This window comes from Equus caballus, chromosome 11 (assembly GCF_041296265.1).
Source record: "Equus caballus isolate H_3958 breed thoroughbred chromosome 11, TB-T2T, whole genome shotgun sequence".
Classification (NCBI taxonomy): domain Eukaryota; kingdom Metazoa; phylum Chordata; class Mammalia; order Perissodactyla; family Equidae; genus Equus; species Equus caballus.
Window position 1 is genome coordinate 48,829,779 of NC_091694.1, and position 21,674 is coordinate 48,851,452.

General features: G+C 57.3%; 1 protein-coding gene across 5 annotated transcripts in view; it reads right to left on the minus strand.

Moving 5' to 3' along the window:
* WSCD1 (WSC domain containing 1) overlaps positions 1-20,754 on the minus strand; it is a 48,031-nt gene extending 27,277 nt beyond the window's left edge. The window contains exons 1-4 of one of the 5 annotated variants that reach the window (XM_023653312.2): positions 20,714-20,754; positions 9,741-10,451; positions 3,236-3,350; positions 1,471-1,655 (exon numbers count right to left, since the gene is read on the minus strand). In XM_023653312.2, the coding sequence (XP_023509080.2) occupies positions 1,471-1,655; positions 3,236-3,350; positions 9,741-10,173 (733 nt within the window). In that variant the 5' untranslated portion in view covers positions 10,174-10,451; positions 20,714-20,754. Of the gene's footprint in view, positions 1-1,470; positions 1,656-3,235; positions 3,351-9,740; positions 10,452-11,045; positions 11,150-18,915; positions 19,155-19,396; positions 19,536-20,713 lie in introns of those variants that run through there. The other 4 variants (XM_023653310.2, XM_070226491.1, XM_070226490.1 and 1 more) reach the window with 4 other exon arrangements.
* Positions 20,755-21,674: the final 920 nt, after the last annotated feature.

Consider the following 21,674-nt stretch of genomic DNA (forward strand, 5'->3'; position numbering starts at 1 on the left):
TGAACTAACCCATCAGCTCTCCTGGAGCCCCGTTATTAGGACCACGGCCAGAGGTGACTGTGTGCCTGAAGCAAGGTGGCTGGACACTGGGCTGTGCCTCCATCATCTGCTGTCCCACCATGGCCAGTGGTGGTGGGAGGTCTCTCCTGCTCTGCCTTCTTCCCAGCCCGGCCCCACCCCCAGTAATGAAAAGGATGGCCCCCGATACGTGCTAATGCGCACAACCATATTATTTTCGAAAGGAGCCTTTTATCATTAGATTAAGTGGATCTGGGGCTCAGCATCTTGCAATGATGAGTTTCAAATGCACCTAGTTGGGCCCCTCACTTATGTCTATTTGACAGCACTTTTAGTCGAAATTCTTGGGGGTTCAATCTTGCTGTCAGGTGCATCAGCTCCCTCTCCCTCATGGCGGATTACTTCCTCCTGGGCTCTGTAATTTTGAATTGTAAGCTCGTCTTCCGTGAGAATTTATCCATGGGAACTCTTTACACCTGGGTTGGTGGCACAGCTCTCAAGAGAGATCTTACATCTGCTTCTGCCAGCACCTCCAGATGGCCTGGAGCCAATCTTCATCTTGGAGCTTTCTGGACCAGGCAGCTAGCAGAAATTTGAACTTCAAAATGCATCCAAATGCGGGCCTGCAATTACAAATTCTTAGGAAGATTTTTTTATTCCCACCCAAAGCTCAGTTCAAAACGGACATGTTTTCTTTCTATCTCCCTGAACTGAGGTGGTATTTTTTTTTTAAATCTAAAATTTTATTGATTTATACTTCAGTGAAATTGAATCCTACTTTATGCAGAGGCTTCAATCCAATTCCATTCTCTGGCAGGTCCCCAGCCTCCTTTTCTGCCCCACTCGGACACTGCAACCTAAGCCGTGTGGCCCCCAGGACCAGCCACTCCCCCGCAGAGCCTCAGAGCTGCACAGTGACTTCTCGTGCTCTCAGCTCACCAGTGGGACTCTTACTTCCCTCTTTATTCCTGAAGCCAGGGATTTCCTCACTTCCTCGCTCGTCCAGCTATGCATTTAAAAAAATGTTTATGCAATTTTATCTAGGTGTTTTTCTAGGTGTTTTCTCTCTAAGAAACTTTCAGATTATCTGGTCTGCCCTATTGCTAGAAATATAGGTCTTCCTCTTTACTTTACAAAATACACTGGAACCCAGAGAGAGAAAGCAAGCTGCCCGAGGCCACACAGCATGTCTGAGACATATCTAGGCCTAGGCGCCACTTCCTGATCAGCTTCTCTCTCCTGCAGGGGACAAGGAAAGATGTGCCTCAGTCATGAACTCAAGGAATTTTTGGCAGACACTAACCACTCTCCCTGCCACAAGCCTGTCCAGGGAAGGCAATAAGGGAGGAAGGGCACAGGTTCTGTCCCACGTCGTTTGGACGAGGGACTGTGGACAATGAGCGGTCAGAGAGCAGGGGACAGACAGAGCACCGGTGAGGCTGGGACACTCACGCTTCCTGGAGGCCGGCTGCAACTCCTCCACGCGATACACAGAGAGCCGCCCAGCACCCCCGCAAGCGGAGCCCTTCTCCCCCTTGCACTCGTGGTTACACTCCTCCGGCCCGACGCTCATCGCTGGGAGCCGGTTCCCGCAGTAGCATTCTGCTCCGGCCTCCAAGCCAGCGTAGACGTAGGAGCTGCAAGGAGAGGGGGCCTGGGGTGAGTCCTGACCTCGGCCCAGAGCTGGGGCTGGGGTCCTGACAGCACAGAAGTCTGGATCAAGGAACGGAGCTGGGGCTGGGGCCAGGATAAGGGCCAGGCTTGGAGCTGCGGGCAGGTCTGGTGGAGGAGGGGCCACAGCCCTCAGCACAGGCCGGCCTTATACGTAGGTGTCGTCTGGCTGAGTTTGGGGAACAGTCTTTCCTCCATGATAAGCTCATTTAATCAGCCCCGTTGGTCCCTCTTGTCAGCCCTGAGCTTGGGCCCCTGAGGTGCCATTCACGGTAACAGGTTGCAGTGGGTCCAAAGCAGTGGTGTGCGGGTCAATTGGTCCTCAGTATGGGAGGAAGGAGCCCTAATCTGTGGCATTTGTCAATTTCTGTGGTGTAAATCCTCTCATCATTGATGACTTCAAGCTACCAACAGTTTAGCAATGGGCATATAGTATTTCTAAAAATGTACGTTTGCCCTCCTGAGTCAGCATGAGCTGCTCCGGCGCCCAGCTGGTCCAAAGCGCCTGCCCCACGTGGCAGACAGGCCTGCTGCAAGCTGTCCTCCCCAGAGACGGTTCCTCCCCTCCTTTAACCGAGTCCTAACACCGTTGGCAAAGGTCACCAGTGGCACCTACAACGTACCACACAGGACTTTCATCATGGAAAGAAGTGACCGTTTTCAAACTCCCATCTGAGTGGACCTATACATAAAAAACCCAGATTGAAAACCCAAATACAAGCCTCTAATCCTGGTTCGGCCCCTTGCTAGCTGTGTGACCCTGAACATCACTTACTACCTCTGAGTCTGTTTCCTTAACTGTTAGGAGAATGAAATGAGACTGCGTCCGTCTCAGCTTTATCTAGACTGTAAAGCAGACCTGAGCAGGGATGCTGTCCTTTCCTTCTCCAGCCTCAGTTTCTCCATCTATAAAATGGGCACAATTCATTGCTACCTAGCAGAAGGTGGTGAGGATTTATATGACGCAGTAAACGTGAAAGAATCTAATGTGGCAGGAATAAATCAAGAGTCCTATCTGCCGATCCTGTTTTACCTGTCTCCTGTGCATGAGTGTGTGTGCACACACACACAGTGAGCTGTGAGTGCCTCGATGGCAGGGACTGTCCCCTGACAGACAACTGATGTCCAGTAACTACTGGGGAAGCTGGTGGTTTCAAAAAAGCAAGACTTGTCATAAACACAAGACAGAAAGAAACTTTTCCAACAGAACTAGAAAGGTCCTTCGGGAAATCCGGGGGGAAGCTCTTTATTTTATCTTAAACATTTGAGTAAACTGAGGCCCAGGGAAGGAAAAGAGCTGAGGAAAGTCACACGGTGAGTGCCTGGCGCAGCTGGACTGGAACCCCGGTCTCCCGGCAGCGAGCCCGGGCCCCCTTGACAGCCCCGCTCCATCTCAATGCACTGTCTTTGCTCTGGACCACTGGGGTCCGACCCATCTAGCTCTAATTACACTAGGACAGACAGCGGGCAGCCATGTCACCCTGTCGCAGGGCAGACTCTTGACCTTATTTCCAGTGGAGTTGGTGCCCCTGGGCCCCACACTTACCGCTCGGCACATGCATCCTGGCAGTGGGGGATGGTCATTTTTCTCAGGTCATAAAACACGGCCCCCTTCAGGGTCCTCTCTTGGCCATCGTCACTGAAGCATCCAACATAGGTGCCTGCAGGGTGGGAAACACAGCCAAGGCTCAGAGGCCCGGGAGAGAGGGGAGTCCTAACCGTGGGCACCCCTTAGGACAGCCCCTCCTGGGTAAGACACCCCTCAAAGAAGCCCAGGGGATGAGGCTGCAGTCCAACCTTTCCCATGGTGCCTCTGGACACTTCCACCTTGTCTTCTCCCTGCCCATTTTCCTAGTTAATGGCCCACTATCCCCCCAAGACACGCTGCCAGGAGCCTGGCATCAGCCCGAGGACCGCTTTCTCCCACCACCCTCAACTCACGAAGACTGGCTGGTTGAATGGCCTCCCCTGGCCCCCTCCTCTCCATCTTTCCCCTCCCAGGCTCAGAGAGGCAGGTTCTGTCGCCTCCTTCTGATCCAGAGGGAAGAAATTAGTTACGGAAACTCTGATTTTAGCTAACCTAAAGAAGATCGTGCAAACCCGGAGAGCTATTTCAAGAAAAGATCGGACGTCCCAGGAGAGAGAAAGCCCCCAGTGCTGGAGGTGTGTAAGCAGCATCTGTCAGCATGAAAGCGAGCTGTCCCGTTTGGGAATCAATAGGGCGAATGGACAGTGAGTCCTGGCCAGTGGGCGCATCTCTGGCACATCCCTGGAAGAGGACACTGGGGTACATGACTCTAGGAAGCAGGGGCAGCGCTGACCCAACCACGCCCACATCACTGGGAGCCCTGCGCCATCACTCCGAGGGAGGAGAGCGGGAGGGGTCTCCCAGGGACGCGCGGAGAAGCCCGGAGAGCTCGAGCACAAAGCGAGCGCATTAGGCGTGTAAATGTCAGTGCGCCGTGGCATGTGAAAGGAGCAGCGCCTCGGGAGTTTGCAAACACGCCATCACACGGTCCCCAGCTGCGGAGGCGCATCCACATCCACGATAGCTGCGCCGAGATCCGGCTCGGGCGCCTGTGATGAAGATGCTGCGCGTCTCCCCGGAGAACTTCTGCACTCGGCCCCGGGGCGTCTGAAACGGCGCCTGTGCGAGCGCCGCAGCCTCCGGAAATCGGCTCGTCTCTGGGAAGGAACAAGGCCTCCCACCCCCATGCCGCTTCCCAAAGGGCTCCGGGATGAGGAGGACCGTCCTGGTCTCCCAGTCTGGGAGCTCCCTGAGGGCAGGGGAGACTCGTTCTCATTCCCGCTAAGAACCTGGCGCAGAGCGGGAGCCCGCGCTGCCCGCTGAGCGGGTGGGAGGAGTGGGTCTGCCAACCCTCGCTCCCAGCCCGAAGCAGGGAACCATCTTTCTGGCTGTGAACGCCGCACTGAATTCTGCCTCTGACCTGGGCTAAATCACTTCACCACTCTGTGCCTCGGTTTCCTCAACTGTCACACGGAGAAATGCCCTCCCCACCTGCCTCTCCCGCCCAGGCTCCTTTCTCCTGCCCCACCTTTGGACCTGTCCCTGTTCCCCTGCCATGTCCACCCTTTGCTTCCTGCCTGTCCTTGACGGCTTGTCTCCCTGACCACTCCAGCCCACGATGGCCTCCCCATTCTCCAGATTCTCCTATTTTGTATCTGGAAAACTTGTCACTCAAATCCCTATCATTAACTGTTGTTATTGTTAAAATCTCTTACGCCTGTTGTGTCCTGTCTCGGCAACATGACTTAAGGCTCACTGAGGGCGGGGGCCACACCTTTACTCCAGCTGGTGACCCCGCAGGAACTCACTGGGATAAGGCACAATGTCATCATGCACACCTCCTTGTCAACGTGGGTTAGAGCTCCTAAAAACCACACTGATATCCTCTGAGAGCCAAGAGGAGGGGCAGAGACCCCAGATGCAAGGAGGGGGCGGTTCTATGGACGCCTGCAATTGGCAGTTCCCAGGGCTCCAGTTTAAGCAAGCAAAGCGGAGAAAGACGACCAAGACGACAGGAGACTGGACCCTCCGCCTCGGCAGGAACGGCTGAAAGACCCGGAGACCTCCAATTAGAGAACCCGGGGCTGCAGAGGGAGCCACGGTCACCTTCTTCAGTGTCTGCCAAAGGGTCTTGCCCCGTTCCAGGCAACGAAGCTCTAGAGGTCACCTTCAGCCCAGCTGCCCATCGGCACACACGTGGCCCCAGCCACTGTCTGTCCACAGGCACAGGCCACCGCCCTCTCTTCAGGACTCCCAGACACCCCCAGGCCTGTGAGCTTCTTTCTCTCGAGGGAAGTCTCAGGACTACTGAAGCCAGAATGGACCGCTGCAAAGCTTCCAGCCAGGTCAGCGAGAATGCATCGTTCTCTGCAGCCCCCTACTTCGTGAACGAAAACTAGTATTTGAGAAATATCTGATGTGCTGCTCAGCAAAGAAGAAATGCTATTACAGCCTTCAATTAAACATCCCGGACACAAGCTCGGGGGTCGTTAAACATTTATCACGGTAATGGGAAACTAACCAAAAGGTTCTAAAGGCGCCTGGGCTCAAGACCCTGGCAGGCTGAGACGGGCACGTCCATGTTTTCTGGGGGAGTCAGGGGACCTCAACTTTGGGAAGGGGCTGACTTAGTCTCAAATCTAAGCTCCACTGCTGTACAGCTGTGTGACCTGGCAGGGGCACCTTGCCCTCTCTGAGCATCAGCTTCCTCATTTGTAGGATGGGGCTAAGGTTCCACGGAATTCCCGGCTGGTTGTGAGAATGCCATGAAGGAACACGGGAAACGTGTCCGATGCAAGTAATAGCGCTCGATGGCGACTGTTTTTATTGTTAATCTATCATTATTAATAATAAACATTTTTAAATTACTTTATACTTCCCTGCAACTCAAATTCTTCATCATTAAAATGGTGATAGCACCGCTTGCATATAAGGCTGTTTGAAGATTAAATTAAATGAGATAATAGACGTACCTCTGTACAGAACAATACTTGGCACACAGATGTTCAAATAAGTAGCAGCCATTGTCATTCTGATCCTACACCCTAACCGGGGACCCAGTGTGAGGACAGTTCAGTAAATATTAGCTGAATAACTACCACATTAATAAAACAGAGAAAGAAATGGTTTCAAGCGGGCAGGCTCGGGTTCCTCAGAAAACGAGTGGCAAATCAGCTACCAGCTGGCCAGTTGATGGAACTGACCGGTCTGGAGAGGAAACCCATGCCTGGCTGGCCTGTCTCCGTGGGTAGCAAGGGCCTGAGACGCAGAAGTCCCTGCTCTGTTCGTGAGGAGGAGGTGAGCCCTTTTTGCTGGAAAAATAACAAATGGCTTTTCTAACTCCCTGACAGAGGCGAGAATGTGCAGAGAAGAAAGGACTTCCGAGGGATACGCTGGGACACATTCCGAGGCGGATTTATTACTTTCGGCTGAAATGGAGGCAATGCATTATTGTCTGAGACTCCGCATCTGTTCATTTGCACATCAAAATGGACATGCCGTGAGGCTATTAACGATGGCTTTGGAGATATTGGAATGTCTTTGGAAATTACTATCAATAAAAAACAAACTGGCTATGGAGAAGTTACTATTTTTCCCCTAGTAAACTTACTGACATTTTATTCCATTATGGATGTTGTCCAAGGTATAATGAAATGCCCCGTGATTGATGGCACCTCCTGCAGCTTCCGTGCCTCGCAGGAGCCCCTTTCAGGAGGATGGCGGGCTGCCCGGCCGCAAAGAGACGCCCTCTTTGTCTGCAGCCCCAGCAGCTGTCTTGAGGGCTGGCCTGTGGGCTACCCTCCACCAGGAGGCCCGCCGGGCTGTGCAGGGTCCACGGAGCCCCAAGAGGAGAACGGGGCTCCAAGAGGGTTCCCAGGCTAGTGCCCCGCTTTTCTCCCCTTTCTCTGAAGCTCTCCAGCCACGTGACACCACAGCCTCTCCCAGGGCACAAATTCTTCCTTAAATCCCGGGGGATATTCAAAACATTTAAGAGCCTATGGGGTACACTGTCCAGCAGAATCTCCACCAGTCCACGCTGGCACTTGCTCCTGATGCTTCTGCTGGCCCAGGCATTAACCCTTCACTTGCTGGGTCATGGGGAGGTTTGGGGGGTCACTGGGGAGGGAAGCAGAGTGTAGGGGTACCCCAGGGGCTCAGGGCAGTAACCATTCCAATATTTTAACAACTGATAAGACCATCCTGGTGTGTAATGATTGACCATCAGTCCGTCTCCTGAGCCTTCCCTGGACCCCTTTCCACCACTTCTTTAAGTCACTGGAGATGACAAAGTAAAGGGGTGCCCAGTGGTTCTCCTGGACATGCATACTCTACACCTAGGGCTATAACGAGGTCCCCGAGCCCTCCTCTCTGCTGGCCAGCCACTGTGAAGACAGGTTATGAAGTACCAGTCACTTCTGTCTAACGAGTCCAAATCCCTTTGCAGCTGCCTCTGTCATGCCTCCATCATGCTGTTGGAATCCCTTGGATGTATATCTGATTCTGCCACCAGACCAAGATCCTCGAGCGCACAGTCAATAACACCCATGGAGACTCATACATGGATCCTCACTAAGTGTACTGAGAGCAATAAAGAGAGGAATTGTGGCTAATTTGCCCAAGGTCACAGAGCCAATAACTGACAATACCAAGAGAGGAATCCAGGTGTGTTTTCAAAACTTGTGCTCTTTCCACAGCTTCCTCTCAAGAAATCCATGTTGACTTTGTCAGTCATTCACACTTTAGTCTAAATGAGGTGCAGCACTAGTGCCATCTGCAAAGAGACCCAGTTTCTTAGTATGTCGGGGAAAGTTTACAGAAATCATACCTGTATAAAGCGAGCTACAGAATCAGTCCCTCATTTCTCCCTATTTCTTACATGAAAGCCTTGCTGAGGAATCCCACAGCAAGGGCTCTTCAGAAGAAATTAGGGCTCTAACCTAGATGATTTCAGAAGAAACTTCCTTCTATGGAGACAGGAATGCACAGTCCTCCAGTCTTCGTTTTCCTGGGCTTCTAGAGTCACCCTCCTACAGCGAGCGCAGCCTGGGCTCCTTTCTCTTCTCTGGACCCTCTCCTCATCCCCAGGAGAAAGCCAAATTCCCTGGCCCGGTACTCACATCCCTCTGTGACTCAGGTTCAAGCCGTGACAAGGTTCAAGCCAAAGTCGTTCTGAATGCACAGCCCGGGCTCTAAGATGAGCCTCGCGACTCACCTCTTCCTATATCCCGCCACTGAGTGCCCGACGCTGCAACCACGTGTCTGAGTCAAGAGCCATTCCCACCGTGATCTGGGGTACAGGGCCAAACGGGGTGGTGACAGGGATGCTGAGACACTGACGGAGCTCGGTCACACCCTACAACAGCCATGACACTACCCGGGTGCTCATCACATGGAGGCTCAGTTCCTGGTCCCTGCACAGAGTCTGTATAATTCAGTGCAAACAGCCCCACCTGGAGCCAGGCTGTGTCCATGTCCCGTGTTGGACTCCCAGCCATGTGACAGTGGTGGAGCTGGTCAGGGCCCCGCCGTGTTCCCCAGGCCTTGCTGCTGCCAGGCCCACCCTGAGCCACACGCTCTGCTCACTCCCACCTGCTCCCTGCGCACCCGCCGTCGGCTGCCCTCTCTTCCCGCCTCACGTCCCACGCTGCCGGTGTTCCTGGGATCACACCCCAAATATACCAGGTGACTTGAACTCTGGTCTTAGGGTTTGCTTCTGGGAACCCAAACTAGGAGAATGACCTGCAGAATCTACTTAACTTCTCTGTGCTCCACTGTCTTCATCTGTAGAACTGGGACATAAGAGCAATAGTGCCTGTAAATAGTACATTTACAGGTGCATAGTAAATGCTATACGAGTTAGCTACTTTTATTAAATAATAATAGTTGCCAGTTACTGAGCCCCAAATGATGTGCTGGGTGCTCCGGTCCAGTAGTTCTCAGCCCCTGCGAGCATGAGCAGCCCTCGTGGGGCGGGGGGCGGGGTGGTGCCACCACGCAGCCTGCAGGCCCTGCCCCAGAGTTCGGGACTGAGTGAGTCTGGGAGAAACCTGAGAACGCGCATTTGTAACAAGCTCCCGGGTGATGTGGAGGCTGTGGGTCTGGGACCCCACTTTGGGAACCACAGCTCTCTAAGATCACATTAGCTCCTCACAGTAACCCTGGGGTAGATTTCTATCTCCATTTCAGAGCGACTCGTAGAAGCTACACGACATGTCCACGGTCACCCGACAAGTTTCTGGCTAAGCCAGGATTCACGTCAAGGTCTGTCTGAACCCAAAGGCCGGGCTCAAAACGCTCGCATGTCTTAGCCTCAAGCCCCTTGGAAGTCCAGCTGGTGAGTGAGCAAAACTCCAAAGGACTCCCGGTCCCAGGCCCTTCCTGTCTCCCTGAGGACCCGTGAAGGCCGTGGCCCTCAGTGCCTGCTTCCCGCAGGGCCAAAGGAAGAGGACCCCGGTCCCAGACCAAGCGGGGTCCCCGGGGGCAGCTCCCCAATACCCAAGGGGAGCCGGGGCTGGGCACCTACCTCGGCTGCTGACGGCCGGCCTGGCGGCCTCGGGGCCCAGGGCGGGCGGCCCCTGGGGGTCCCCCATGAGGTGGTGGAACCAGCGACGGCGCAGCTGGCGCAGCTCCGAGCTGCGGCCGCGGAGCCAGCGGGCGCCGGGCCGGGACCGGGGCCGGGCAGGGGGGCTCCCCAGCACGTCCACTCCGAGGAGCAGCTCCGGCCTGACCCGGGGGCCGTGCAGGGCCCTGCTGTCCAGCAGGCCCACGCCCAGCGCCACGGCGGCCACGGGCAAGGCCTGCAGGGGGCCGGGCGCCCGGGGGCCCTGCGGGAGGGCCACGCGGGCCCGCTGCAGCAGCAGCAGGCTGCCCGTCATGAGGTAGGCGGCCGTGAGGAAGAACAGCAGGAACTGCGTCCGGCGGAGAAACTTCTGGAGTCGGAAGAAAGGTTTGGCCATGCCCCTGGGCGGCAGGGCTCCTGGCTGGAGCCCAGGGATGGCTCCTAGCGCCCGGGCGGCAGGGGGTTGGGGGTCTGCGGGGGCGTCATGCCTGCCTCCGGACACCCGCTGTGGCCTCTGGGGTTTCTGCTGCTCCTGCTCTGCTTGCGGCAGACGCTCGGACGGCACCGTCACTCAGCTCCGGCCACTGGGCCCTGCAGCGGCAGCAGCTTCTGCCCAAGGGTCACGAGCTTTGCCATCCCTCAGCTCTCCCGACCCTCCTCTCCTGGCTCAGAAATCTGGAAAAGCAGAGAAAGAGCACTTAGATGCAACAGGAGGGCCCACCACTCCCACGGCTCCAGGGTCGGGAGCCCCCCCTTCTGTGCTCCATTTACCAAAGGGTCAGCTGTGCTGCAGGAGCACTGGACAGACAGCTGGGTTCAAACCCCAAGTCTGCCAGTGGCCAGCTGTGTGACATCCGGCAAGTTACCTAACCTCGCTGGGCCTCAGCTTCCTCCTTATAAAATGGGAATCACACTGTCCCCTTGGGCAGTGGTGAAGATCCAGTGACAGCAACAGAGGAAGAGGAACAGCAGCCGCGGCTACGTGCCCTCGGCTAGACACTTTACGTATCTCTCAATGAATCCTCACGCCCGTCAGCAAGGTAGATACTATAATAGCCCCATTTTACAGATGAGAAAACTGTGGCAAAAGGAGGCAAAGTAACTCTCCCAAAGTCACACGGCTAGTAAACTTCCCAAACCACAAGATTCGGAAGAGTCTGTATTCAGAGTCTGTACTCTGAACTACTCCATGGCCTGGCCTATAAGGAGACACCACCACACACAAGGGCCCCCAGCCCAGGGCATGGATATACAGCAGGTGCTCAATACCTGCATGCAATCTGCGACCCCCAGGGCGTGTGCTGGGACTGCAAGCTGTGTTGTGGAATTGCTTCTGAGGAGGCTGGTCGGCTTTAACACCCTGGAGGGGCAGGGGGAGGGGCCGGGAGAGAGGGTGGGCTTGCAGCCTTCCCAGGCTTCCTGATTGGGGCAGGCCAGAGCCCAAGGAACAAGACGGGGGCCTGGGCTGTGTACCTGCAAAGGGAGATGCGGTGGCTGGTGTGGAGGATTCCGGAGGGCTCTCAGAGGGGCCGTCCAGGGCTGCCCCTCCACTCCCCAGGATGCAGCCCCCTGCGGGGTTTGGGGTCCGAGGGCGGTGCCTCCGAAGGGCACAGTTAGGGGTCGGCAGAGGGTCCTGCAGCTGCTAGGAGCTGGGCTGCTGCATGACGATGGCCCTTAGCACAAGGACAGGCTTGTCCCGGGAAGAAAGGCCCCTAGGAGCGTGACTAAGCCGCTGCCCGTAACTAACACGGCCTGGGACCCCCGCCAGGCTGCGCAGCCCTCAATGGCCACTCTGTGCGCTGGGGGCAGCCGGCCAGGCGTGAGAGCAAAGACAATGTTTGGGCTCTTGCGGCCTGGCATTCAGAGGATCCAGAGGGGCCCAGACCAGCAGGACCCTTTCTGATGAAGCCCCGAGAGCCCCAGGCTCCGAGGCCCCCAGGGAGGGTGGGGGTCTGGAATAGGGTCTGTGGGTGCTTTAGGCTGTGGGGGGTGGGGGCGGGCTCGGCAATCAGCAGCTGGAGGAGGAATTAAAGTCGGAGTCGGGAAGCCATTTCCGACGGGTCTCCGGAGCTTTGATTCTCTAAGCCGGTGCGTGCCAGGCCCACCCCCGCCAGCCTCGTCAGATTTGTAAAACCACAGAGAAAATCCCAAGAAATCCTGACCCATCTCCCCGCCTCCAGCTTTGGCCCCTTCAATCCATCCTCCACAGGCTGCCCGCCTGATCCGCCTAAGGCGCAAATCTGATCGCGGTGCGCCCCTGCTTAAAGCCCCTTTCAATAGCTCCCCGTGGCTTTGGGGATAAACTCCAAGCGCCTTAGCAGGACAGACAAGGCCCCCTTCGGGATCTGGGCCGTCCAGCCTCCTCTCTTGCCAGGCCCTTTCCTTTGGCTTCCCCATCAGGCGAGTGTGCAAGCACACACGCACACATCGCAAGGTGGACCAGAGCCGCCATCCGCCTTGGTGCCTTTTATGCCTTTTCCTTCCTCTTTGCCTGGTGAATCCCTGGCTACCCTCTAAGCCTCAGCCCAAGTGTCACTTCCTCCGAGAAGCTTTCCCCAACCACCACCCACCCACTGGCATGGATTCCTCTGTCTTCCCACAGCCCGTGCCGACCCCCATCCCAGCACTACCCTCCTGGGACGATTTTAATTGCCCATCTACTTGTCAATCATCTTTGCAGGACTGTGACCAACTCAAAGCTGGAGGCCACACCCTCTCATTCGTGTGACTCTGGCCCCTGGCATAAGGCCTGGCAGTATAGATGCTCAGCGATCTTTGTTTCCAAATACATTTTTTAAAAATGAATGAGAGGATAAATTGATAGGCGAATCCTGACATCAGAAACCTGCTCCCGTGGGGCTGAGGGCAATGAGGTCTCGAGCTCCGCGTAGCCAGAGCTGTGGAGCTCAGCCCAGGACGTGGAAGAGACGGGGCGATGCCCGAGCACAAAGGCCCAGTCTCACAAGCCAGTGGAGGGCTTTCTGACACACGGCCCCTAACAAGGGTGCCGAAACCTCTCTACGCGGTAACTCCATGAAGAGGCCTGCTCACCAAGCCTGCTGGTTACAAGATTGGGATTCTGTCAGTGAAAAACCCTATAAAACTAAAATAAAAGGGGAGAGGGAGGGACTCCTGCTGTGGAAGGAAAGCCCCTGAGGAGACAGGGTGGAGGGCTGAGCAATGGATCAATGGTTCAGAAATCCGAAGGCAAGAAGCGCTGTGAATTCCACCTGCTACGTTCTGTATACAGGATGGAGCATGCTACCCGTACAGGTGGGGTGGGGTGGGGTGTAGTCAGGGCTACAATTAGGATTCCACTGATCATATCCGGGCTCCTCAAGGGTCCCCAAAGTCCTCCCTGGAGGTCCCCCTTTCCAGAGGGCCCTCCCGTGGTCTGGGGAGTGGGTGCTGGGCACCGAGGCAGGGACGGCCGCTTGCAGCCATCCCATAAAGCATGCTGCCGCTCCAAACTTTTAAAATCCCAAAGCTGATTCCCAGCCCAGAACACCCGCTGGGGGCTAGGTGGGAGCCAGCATGCGCAGAGCATGAGGAGCGGGTCCCCCTACCCTGGACTTCGGCCACACTTACCCCCAACACTGTATTTGCCAATTGTCCCCTACTCTCTGCCATGCCCACCTCCTCTCACAGCTGGCAGCCCCGCCAGCGCACAAATCACACCCGACTGGCCGTCCCGTCCCCAGATGCCAGCACACAGCTAGCAAAGCAGTGACGGTAAACGTTTGTTGAGTGACTGAACCTGAAAGAGGCCTAGGGGAGTGGCGACATAGAGCATCTCCTCCTAGCCAAGCCACGAGGTCAGTCGGACAGCAGAACCGGCCAACACCTAGGCGGAGACTGACCACTGACTGTCTGCACCGGGCCTGGGAGCCCATCAGCTGTGCCTGCTGCACCCCGAAGCCAGAAGGCCCTCCGTCAGAGCAAAGCCACCGTGGGCAAGTCACTGCACGGGGCAGAGCGGCAGCTTCTTGTCTGGTAATGGGGCTGAGTCAGCACTGCTGCAGGATGGACTCGGGGCGTAGAACCCTTGTCACCTACAAACCGTGGTGTGCACTAGTTACGAACACAAAAGGGGAAACCAGGAGGCGCTGGAGGAGGAGCCTGCAGCAGGAGTGACATCAGTCTCAAGGGACCCCTTCACCTCCCCCTTAGCCCCCACTCCCTGGGGTGGGCCTCATATCCCATTCTTGCTTGAAGCTGACCCTGTGCTAAGATGGCTGTTAGCAAGTGCTTTATTTTCAATGCCACCATGTATGAAGCACCTGCAGCGTGAACAAACAGGCTAGGCTGGGCTGCACACCTCACCTGCACCCTCTCATTTACCCAACGAGTCCCACTAACGCACATGCCCTGATGACCCTCATTCGGGAGCTGAGGTCTCCGAAGCCCAGCAGGGTGGAGCGCACTGCCAAGGCCACACAACCCAGGGCCAGCATTCAGACCCAGGCCACCTGCTCCCGGAGCCCACCCCGTGCCCACCAAGCTCCCTGCCTCTCTCTCCACTCCAGCTCCGGCTTCACACAAGGCGAGATTTATTCCCGAAAGGAGTTTAGTGTGCCTCCGTCAGCAACTTTCTGAAAACATGCCAGGCTGAAGCTCCGGAGAGGTGCTGCCCATGGCGTCCGGAGCCAAACCTCCCAGACACGGCCATGTGGGTGAGCGTGCCCGCCTCCGAGGTCCACCATCCTCTGAAAGTCTGCATTCTTTTCCCCAAGCCAGGCCTCCCAGGTGGCACCTCCCATCTTGAAACCACGCAAAGTGCTTCAGGGAGGATGGGGGCTCTGCCCCTGCCTGAGGGTCGGCCCTGTCAGGAGGGGGCACCAGGGCTGAGCAAGGAGCCTCAGTCTGGACAAAGCTGGACACCCACTGCCCTGCCCAGTGGCTTCTAGCGGCCTGAACATCACCCCGGAGAACGGAGGGCCTGGGGAATGGAGACCCTGAGTTCCCTTAGAGGAACAGAGGAGAATAATAGGACAAAGGGGTTTCTGGGGGTCGCAAGGAGGGAGCAGGAGCCTAGCGCAGGCGAGGACTCAGAAAACCCGAGCTCTCTTCTGTCACTTTGTTGCCATCTGGGCCCCAGGGTCAGCAGGTGCTGAGCTGGAGTGGGGAGTGGAGGGCAGATGGCACCTGCCTCTCAGTTAGGCTGGGGGTCCAGGGACTGAGCAGGTGAGCGGTAGTGGCCACGGGGAGAGGAGAGGAGAAGTGGCAGGCCCTGGGCCTGACCAGTGGCCACTGGGTTCAGCCACGTGACTCTGCCGCCCAACACCCCCTGGCCAGAGAGGACAGGCAGTGGCAGGTGAGGGGAGAACTCCAGATGCCCCCAGGTCATCTCGGCCACTGTGGCCACTGCAGCGAGGGCTGCGACCCTCTTGGGATTCAGAGCCGGGAGCTCTGAGCAGGGTGAGAGCCTTACAGACAAAGGCACCAGGCCCAGCAAGTTGCTCTGCAGGCAGGCAGATGGGCACACGTGGCCCCAGCAGCTCAGAGCCCAGCCTCCACGAGTGGCAGCAGGGGGTCTCAGGCTTGGGACCTCAGCAAAGTCACACCAGGGAGTCCCTCGCTGGGCTCAGGGCTCTGAATTAGCCCTCCCTGGTCTTTCCCACCCCTGCAACCTCCGCCTCTGCCCTGCTCAGGCTGCGTGCCTTGTCAGCTGGACCCTCCCACTCTCCAAGAGGCTGTTGCCTCCCAGCGGCCAAAGAAAGTGATCTTTCTAACACAAAGAACTAATGACGCTACAACCTGCAATGGCTCCCCAGGACTCAGACGGCCAAGTTCAAGCTCCTCAGCCTGGCACTCAGTGGCCCTTCTTGGTTCAGTCTCCCAGCCCCTTCCTTTCACTATTCCTTCCAGAATGCTACGTCCCAGCCACAGTGTCCCCTGGCCAGCACGAGATGCTTCATATCCCCTCACACATGCTCTTCCATTCACCAGGGATACGTGTGTGGCTCTGTTATGTTTTGTGGCCATCAAATCTCAGCTCCAATGCCACCTCTTCCATGAAGCCTGCCTGATCCCTGGAGCAGGGCTGCTCCCCGGCACTCAGTGGCGGGGCTGGGCACTCTGGGCCCTGAGTTGGGTGACGTGTCCCGCCTGGAGTTGGGCCTCCCTGCTGCTCTGCCTAGTTCTGCTTCCAGCCTGGGAGCCCCCTGCAGGCACAGGCCGTCTGCCTCTGCCCACCTCTGGGGGAGGGGGGCTCAGGACAGGCGCCCCGGAAATCTGTGCCCACCGGCCACCCTCCAGTGCTCAGGGGTCCCACGCCTCTGGGTCTCTGAGGCTCAGAAAGACAGCACAGGACCGAGTAAATGTAAACCTGCTGAGCCCTGGGGTGGGACAAGGTCTGGGAAATAGAAATGAGGTGGGGCTCCTGACTTTGAAGAGGCAAATCTTTCGATCTTCTGAACTCCAGAACTTAAGTGAAAAGGTCCAGAATAAGAACTGTTGCTAAAAAGGTATAAAACATAACAGTAAGGTCAAAACTCCATTCTGTGCAAAGGAGGTGGGAGGAATTCTCCATCAAACCCACTGCTGAGGGTCACCTAAATAAGAATAAATTTTTATACACCACATTAGAGATCTCAAGGTGCTTTCAGCACTATCAAGTGTGTTGAATGAATGAACAGATCAACAAACAAATGAGTGATCTTCCCATAAACTCGTGAAGTGAAAAGCATTATCATCCCCATTACATAAACGCAGAATCTGAGAGAGAGAGACAGAGAGCCAATGAACTTGGCCAACGACAAACAGCTATTGCTTGACTGGACTCAAGTTTGGAGATTCCAAGTTTGTGGCATCATCTACCGCATCACACGGCCGTCATCTCCCCCACACCAGGGATGGAGATTCTTCTGGGCACCACGCTGGGGACCAGGGCTGCAAAGACGGGCAGGACACCACCGTGGGGGCTGGTGTTCTCCCTTTTCTGTTGGTTGACCTGGAGCCCACCCCACCGTTGAGACAGACAACCACCACCTCTTCCAGGCCATCTGTGGGCCACCTCCTTTATAAAACCCTGTTTCGTTCCTATGTTCATATGCTGCTCCCACTCTGTGGTGAGCCCTTGAGGGCTGTCCATACTCCACTGGGCGATTTGGATAAATGTGGGCAAGTGAGTGGAGTCCCCAACCGAAGTCAGCCTTGCCCTTCTCTGGTTCTGTGTCCACCGTGCCTGCAGTCACTGGGATGGGGGACTCATGCTATGGGAAGGGGCCCAAGACACCTAGGGCATTCCTGTCCTCAGAACCCTCGTGGCCCCCTCATGCCAAGACAGCTGTCCTCTGGGATGGGGCTCACATCCCCAAGGGTTTCCAGCAGCAAGAGAAAAGAAGCAACATGGAGGGAAGAGGCCTTAACAGCTCCCAACAGGTGCACTGTATTTTATAGCTTACAAAATTCATCCAGCCCATTCTTCCATCCACTTCTCCCACCCGCACTGGGGGGCAGAGCTCCTTCCTAACCACGTGCTCCAAAAGTGGCCCCCTTCCGATAATTCTGCAGGCAGTATGTCAACATGGTGATGATTAAGCCACGATGAGGAGAGACAAGAAGTAGCGTGAAAATAAGACCACAAGCCCAGGGAGGCAGCAGTTGAAGGCCACGTCCACCACTCACTCCCCCGACGAGCGGGGCCCGCCTCCAGCCCAGTTCTGCCCCACTGGTGGAGATGGTCATCCCTCGCACCTTAGGGGTAAAGACTCTGAAGATCTACACTCTGAGCTGCCCCACAGTCCTTGGCCCTGACCTCGGTGTAGCTCCCCAGGCAAGTCAGGGGAGCTGGTCTCACCAAGGCTGACCAGGGTCCCAGCCGGAAGGGAGCACAAGCCAGGAGTGTCTAAGGAGAGAAACAGCCCTTCTCGAGAGGCCCGGCTCAGACACAGACAACCCACCCGGAGGCCCTGTGCCACAATGGGCGGACTCCAGGGAACTAGCTCAGCAGCTCACCCCCCAGCGTTCAGCCCTAACCAGCCCAGCCTCAGGCTTCAGCAGCCGACCAAGCGGTGGCCCAGAATCTCCACTTCTGCCTGGTTAGGCGGACAGGACGGGGCGGGGGGACAGGAGTCTGGCCTTCTGCCTATTCCAGGCTCTCTTTACTTCCAGCCAGACATGCTGCAGGCCACAGGACAGCACCCCACAGGGCTCCCACATCCGCCGAAAAGGGGTATCCTCTCATCCCAAGTGAGGCATTCTTCCAGAGCAGCTGCAGAAACGGTCCTGCTGGGGACCGGAGGATGCACCGTAGGTAGGGGCCAGGGGCCTTCTCCTGGGGAAGAGGAGGCTGCCTGGCTCAGCCCGCCAGCCCAGCTGCCCGCCAAGCTTCCTTGAGCGAGGGTACTTGGGAGACCAACACACCCACTCACAGACCAACACAGCTGCACACCCTCATAGAAGCCAGGGCTCTAGTGACCCACTGGGCACCTTCTCTAAGGGGCTTCTGAGGCCCCAGCTAAGTGTATGTGGGGGGTGAGGGGCACACCTGAAGTTATGCCCCCCTTGCCCTCTGTCCAGAACTGGCAACTATCAGGCAGGGGCTGCTGCAGGCAGGGCAGGGCCAGCCAGCCTGCCCCCTCCTCTCTTTCACTCCCCACCCGCCCTCACTTCCTGCACCCGATAACCTAGGCGATTCGGAGGAGAAAAGACAGGACCCTCATCTCCTGATCCCAACCAGGGCGTCCCAACCCGGGACAACCCAAGCGCCTCCATAAGCTGAAGCACGCTGTTCCAGCGACAAGAGGGATGATGGCATCCAGTGTTCGAAAAGTACAGAGGAGTTCGAGTCTGTCCATCTTGGGAGCAGCTGGGGACCGGCGGAGGCGAGCAGCAGCTGGATGCCAGGGCAGGGCTGTGGGGGCTGGAAGCCTTCCATCCAGCCTTCCCACTGCTCAGAGAAGGGACAGAGGTCTCCTCCCCGCCCCTGCCTCCCACAGGCGAGCCAGCATCATCCGAGGGCACAGATGCTCTGGAAAACAGACAACTGGCGAGGGTCCCCTAGGCAGGGGACCCTCGGAGGCTTCTCAGTGTAAAAGAGAAACGCAATCAGCAGCCTCCGGAGTCCTAAGTCTCCGTCCGCACCTAGGAAGACGCAGAGCTCTACTTGGGGTAATTTTCCTGACAAAATACATACGTTTCGCTTGCGCATCTGCTTCGCTTCAAGTTCACCAAAAGAAGGAGAAAACCCTCCGCTGACCGGAAGCCTGGCCGGGTAGCGAAACGAGAGGGAGCTCCTTCTGGGGAAACGTCTCCTCCCAGGGGAGACCGTGCACACCCCAAATCCTGCCCTCGCCCCCTCCCCAGGCCAGGATCCGCGGCTCCCCCGGGGGAAATGGACGGTCTCGCCGGATTCCAGGAGGGGGACGCAGCTTCGGAAACTGCCTTGCGTACCCCCGCCCCATGCCGATCCTGCCCAAGCGCTCCCCCACGCGCACACACTCACGCCCCCCTTCCCGGCGAAGCCGCCCTGGCTGGGAAAGGCGCCCCCCGCCAGCCCGCCCCAGCCCGAGCAGGTGCAGGTGCAGCCCGCCGCGCTCCCGGCCGCGGCTACACAAACTTGGTGGCCCGCAGCCCGCGCGGGGGACCCGGCCGGGGCGCCCGGGGACAGGACTCACCCCGCGATCGCAGCCGGCTGGGGCGCCTGCTCAGCGGCCACGCGCCCGCCTCCCCAGGGCGCCGAGCCCGCAGCCCCGCAGTGCCCGGAGCCCGGGCGCCCTCGTGCCCGCACGCCCCCGGGCGGCCTGCGGCGAGCGGCCCGGCGCGCCCCGGCACAGGGCGCCGCCGCCTAGCTCCGGGCTGCGGCCGTCCGGGCGGAGCGGCGGGAGCGGCGGGCACCGGCGGGCGGCGGGAGGCGGGCGGCGGGCAGCGGGCGCCCGGCTCTGCACATGCTCACTCGCGCGGCCCGGGGACAGCGGCCGGCCCCGCCGGGTCCTAGAGACGCCCGCGCGCAGCGCCTGCCCGCCCCTGGGAGGGGTCGCCGCTGGCGGGGCGGGGGCTCACACCCTGCCCCGGCCCAGGAGACGAGCCCAGCGGGCGCTGCCACACGCGCCGCTGCGGAGCAGAAACGCTGCCACCCACTCTCATGCACACACACATGCACACACACACACACAGCCTCGCTCGCTGTAATACACACACCGGGCAAACGCACTGGCGCTCACACCCCGACACACGTATATACAAACACAGTGGGCACTGCCGCACAGACGAGCACGCTGACACACTCTCTCCGACACAGACACGCAGGGACAGATGCACACTGTGTGATACGGGCACCGAATCACTGCTTCACAGACGCACTGATGCCCACATTCACACACGACACTGGACTCTGTCCCACTCACTCAGAAACAGCCTGGGACACTGTGACGGGCACACGTATACACACTGCCACACAGTTTGCAGCACACTGATGCAAACACACAGAGTCAGACACATACGGGATCACTGTCCCATGCAGAGCTAGACACTGACACCCATGTCCTTATGCGCATCCACACATACACACACGCGCTGTCTGAGACAGACTCACACGGAATCACTACCCCCCAGACAGACACAGTGACACCATTGCCCGTGCCTCCACCCTCAGGGCTCCACCACCAGCTCCTACACTGCCCCACTCCTTGATACAGTCGCCCACAGAAGCGATGCCAGCTCCAGAGTCCACTAACAGGCACACTTGTCTAGAGAGTCACCCTGGGCATTGGCACATGTGTGTATGCATGTTCACACACACACTGAGGCAGACAGGTGCTGAGACAGACACACAGGTATATAAGCACACTGCTATCCACAATCCCCTTCTTTAAATAAGGGCTGGATCCATCCCTGAGGATTTCCCCTCCATGCCCTGCCCCTGCTTCTCAGAAGCCCCCAAGCCACAGTGCCGCCCCTGCCCTGCCAGATGCATCAGTGGGCCCTGTTCTCACCCAGAGCTGACTGCTAAGATGCTCCGAGAGGCTGAGGACCAGCAGAGGCTGCTGGAGCAGGTGGCGTGGCTCTAACCCGTCTTCCTGAAAAGGAGCTTCATGCCTCCGACTCCCGCTAGGGGCAGAGCTGCTTGGCAAGGCTTGGAGGAGCCCGATTTCAACAGGTGCTGGGAGGGCAGGGGAGGATGAGCCTGGGGACTAGTCGGAGCCCCGCTTTATGGAGCTCAGTCATGTGGCACCCAGAGGGGAAAGGGACCTGCTTAAGTTCACAGTTAGTTGGGCCAAGCATCAGAATTAGAACAGAGTCAGCCCCCTCGGGATGAGGCGGGGAGCTCTGGAGCCCTTGGAGGAACTTGGTGAGGGCACAGGGAGTAAGAGATGCATCCTGTGCTGCCCTCGCCTTCCAGGTTTGCAGAAAAGCCCCCATATGTGTCCCTTACAGAATGTGAATGTTTGTATTGTTATTATTATCAACAACAATAACCTACTGTACTTTTTTTTTGGTGAGGAAGATTAGCCCTGAGCTAACATCTGTTGCCAATCCTCCTCTTTTTGCTGGAGGAAGACTGGCCCTGAGCTAACATCTGTGCCCATCTTCCTGGATTTTATATGTGAGACACCTGCCACAGCATGCCCTGACGAGTGGTGCCAGGTCCACCCCCGGGATCCAAACCAGTGAACCCCAGGCTGTCAAAGCAGAGCACGCAAACCCAACCACTACACCCTGGGCCAGCTACCCTACTGTACATTTTTACAGTGCATTTTGAGTTTCAAAGTCCTCTCCAGGACCAGCTACTTAATTTGCGGGGCCCAATGCCAAATGAAAACGGAGGCCCCTTGTTCGAGAATTATTAAGAATTTCAAGAGATGTGAGTAGAATATTAAACCAAGTGCAGAGCCCGTCCGAGCATGGGGCCCTGTGCCCTCACAGGGCTCATGCCAGTGAAGCTGGTCCTCGCCC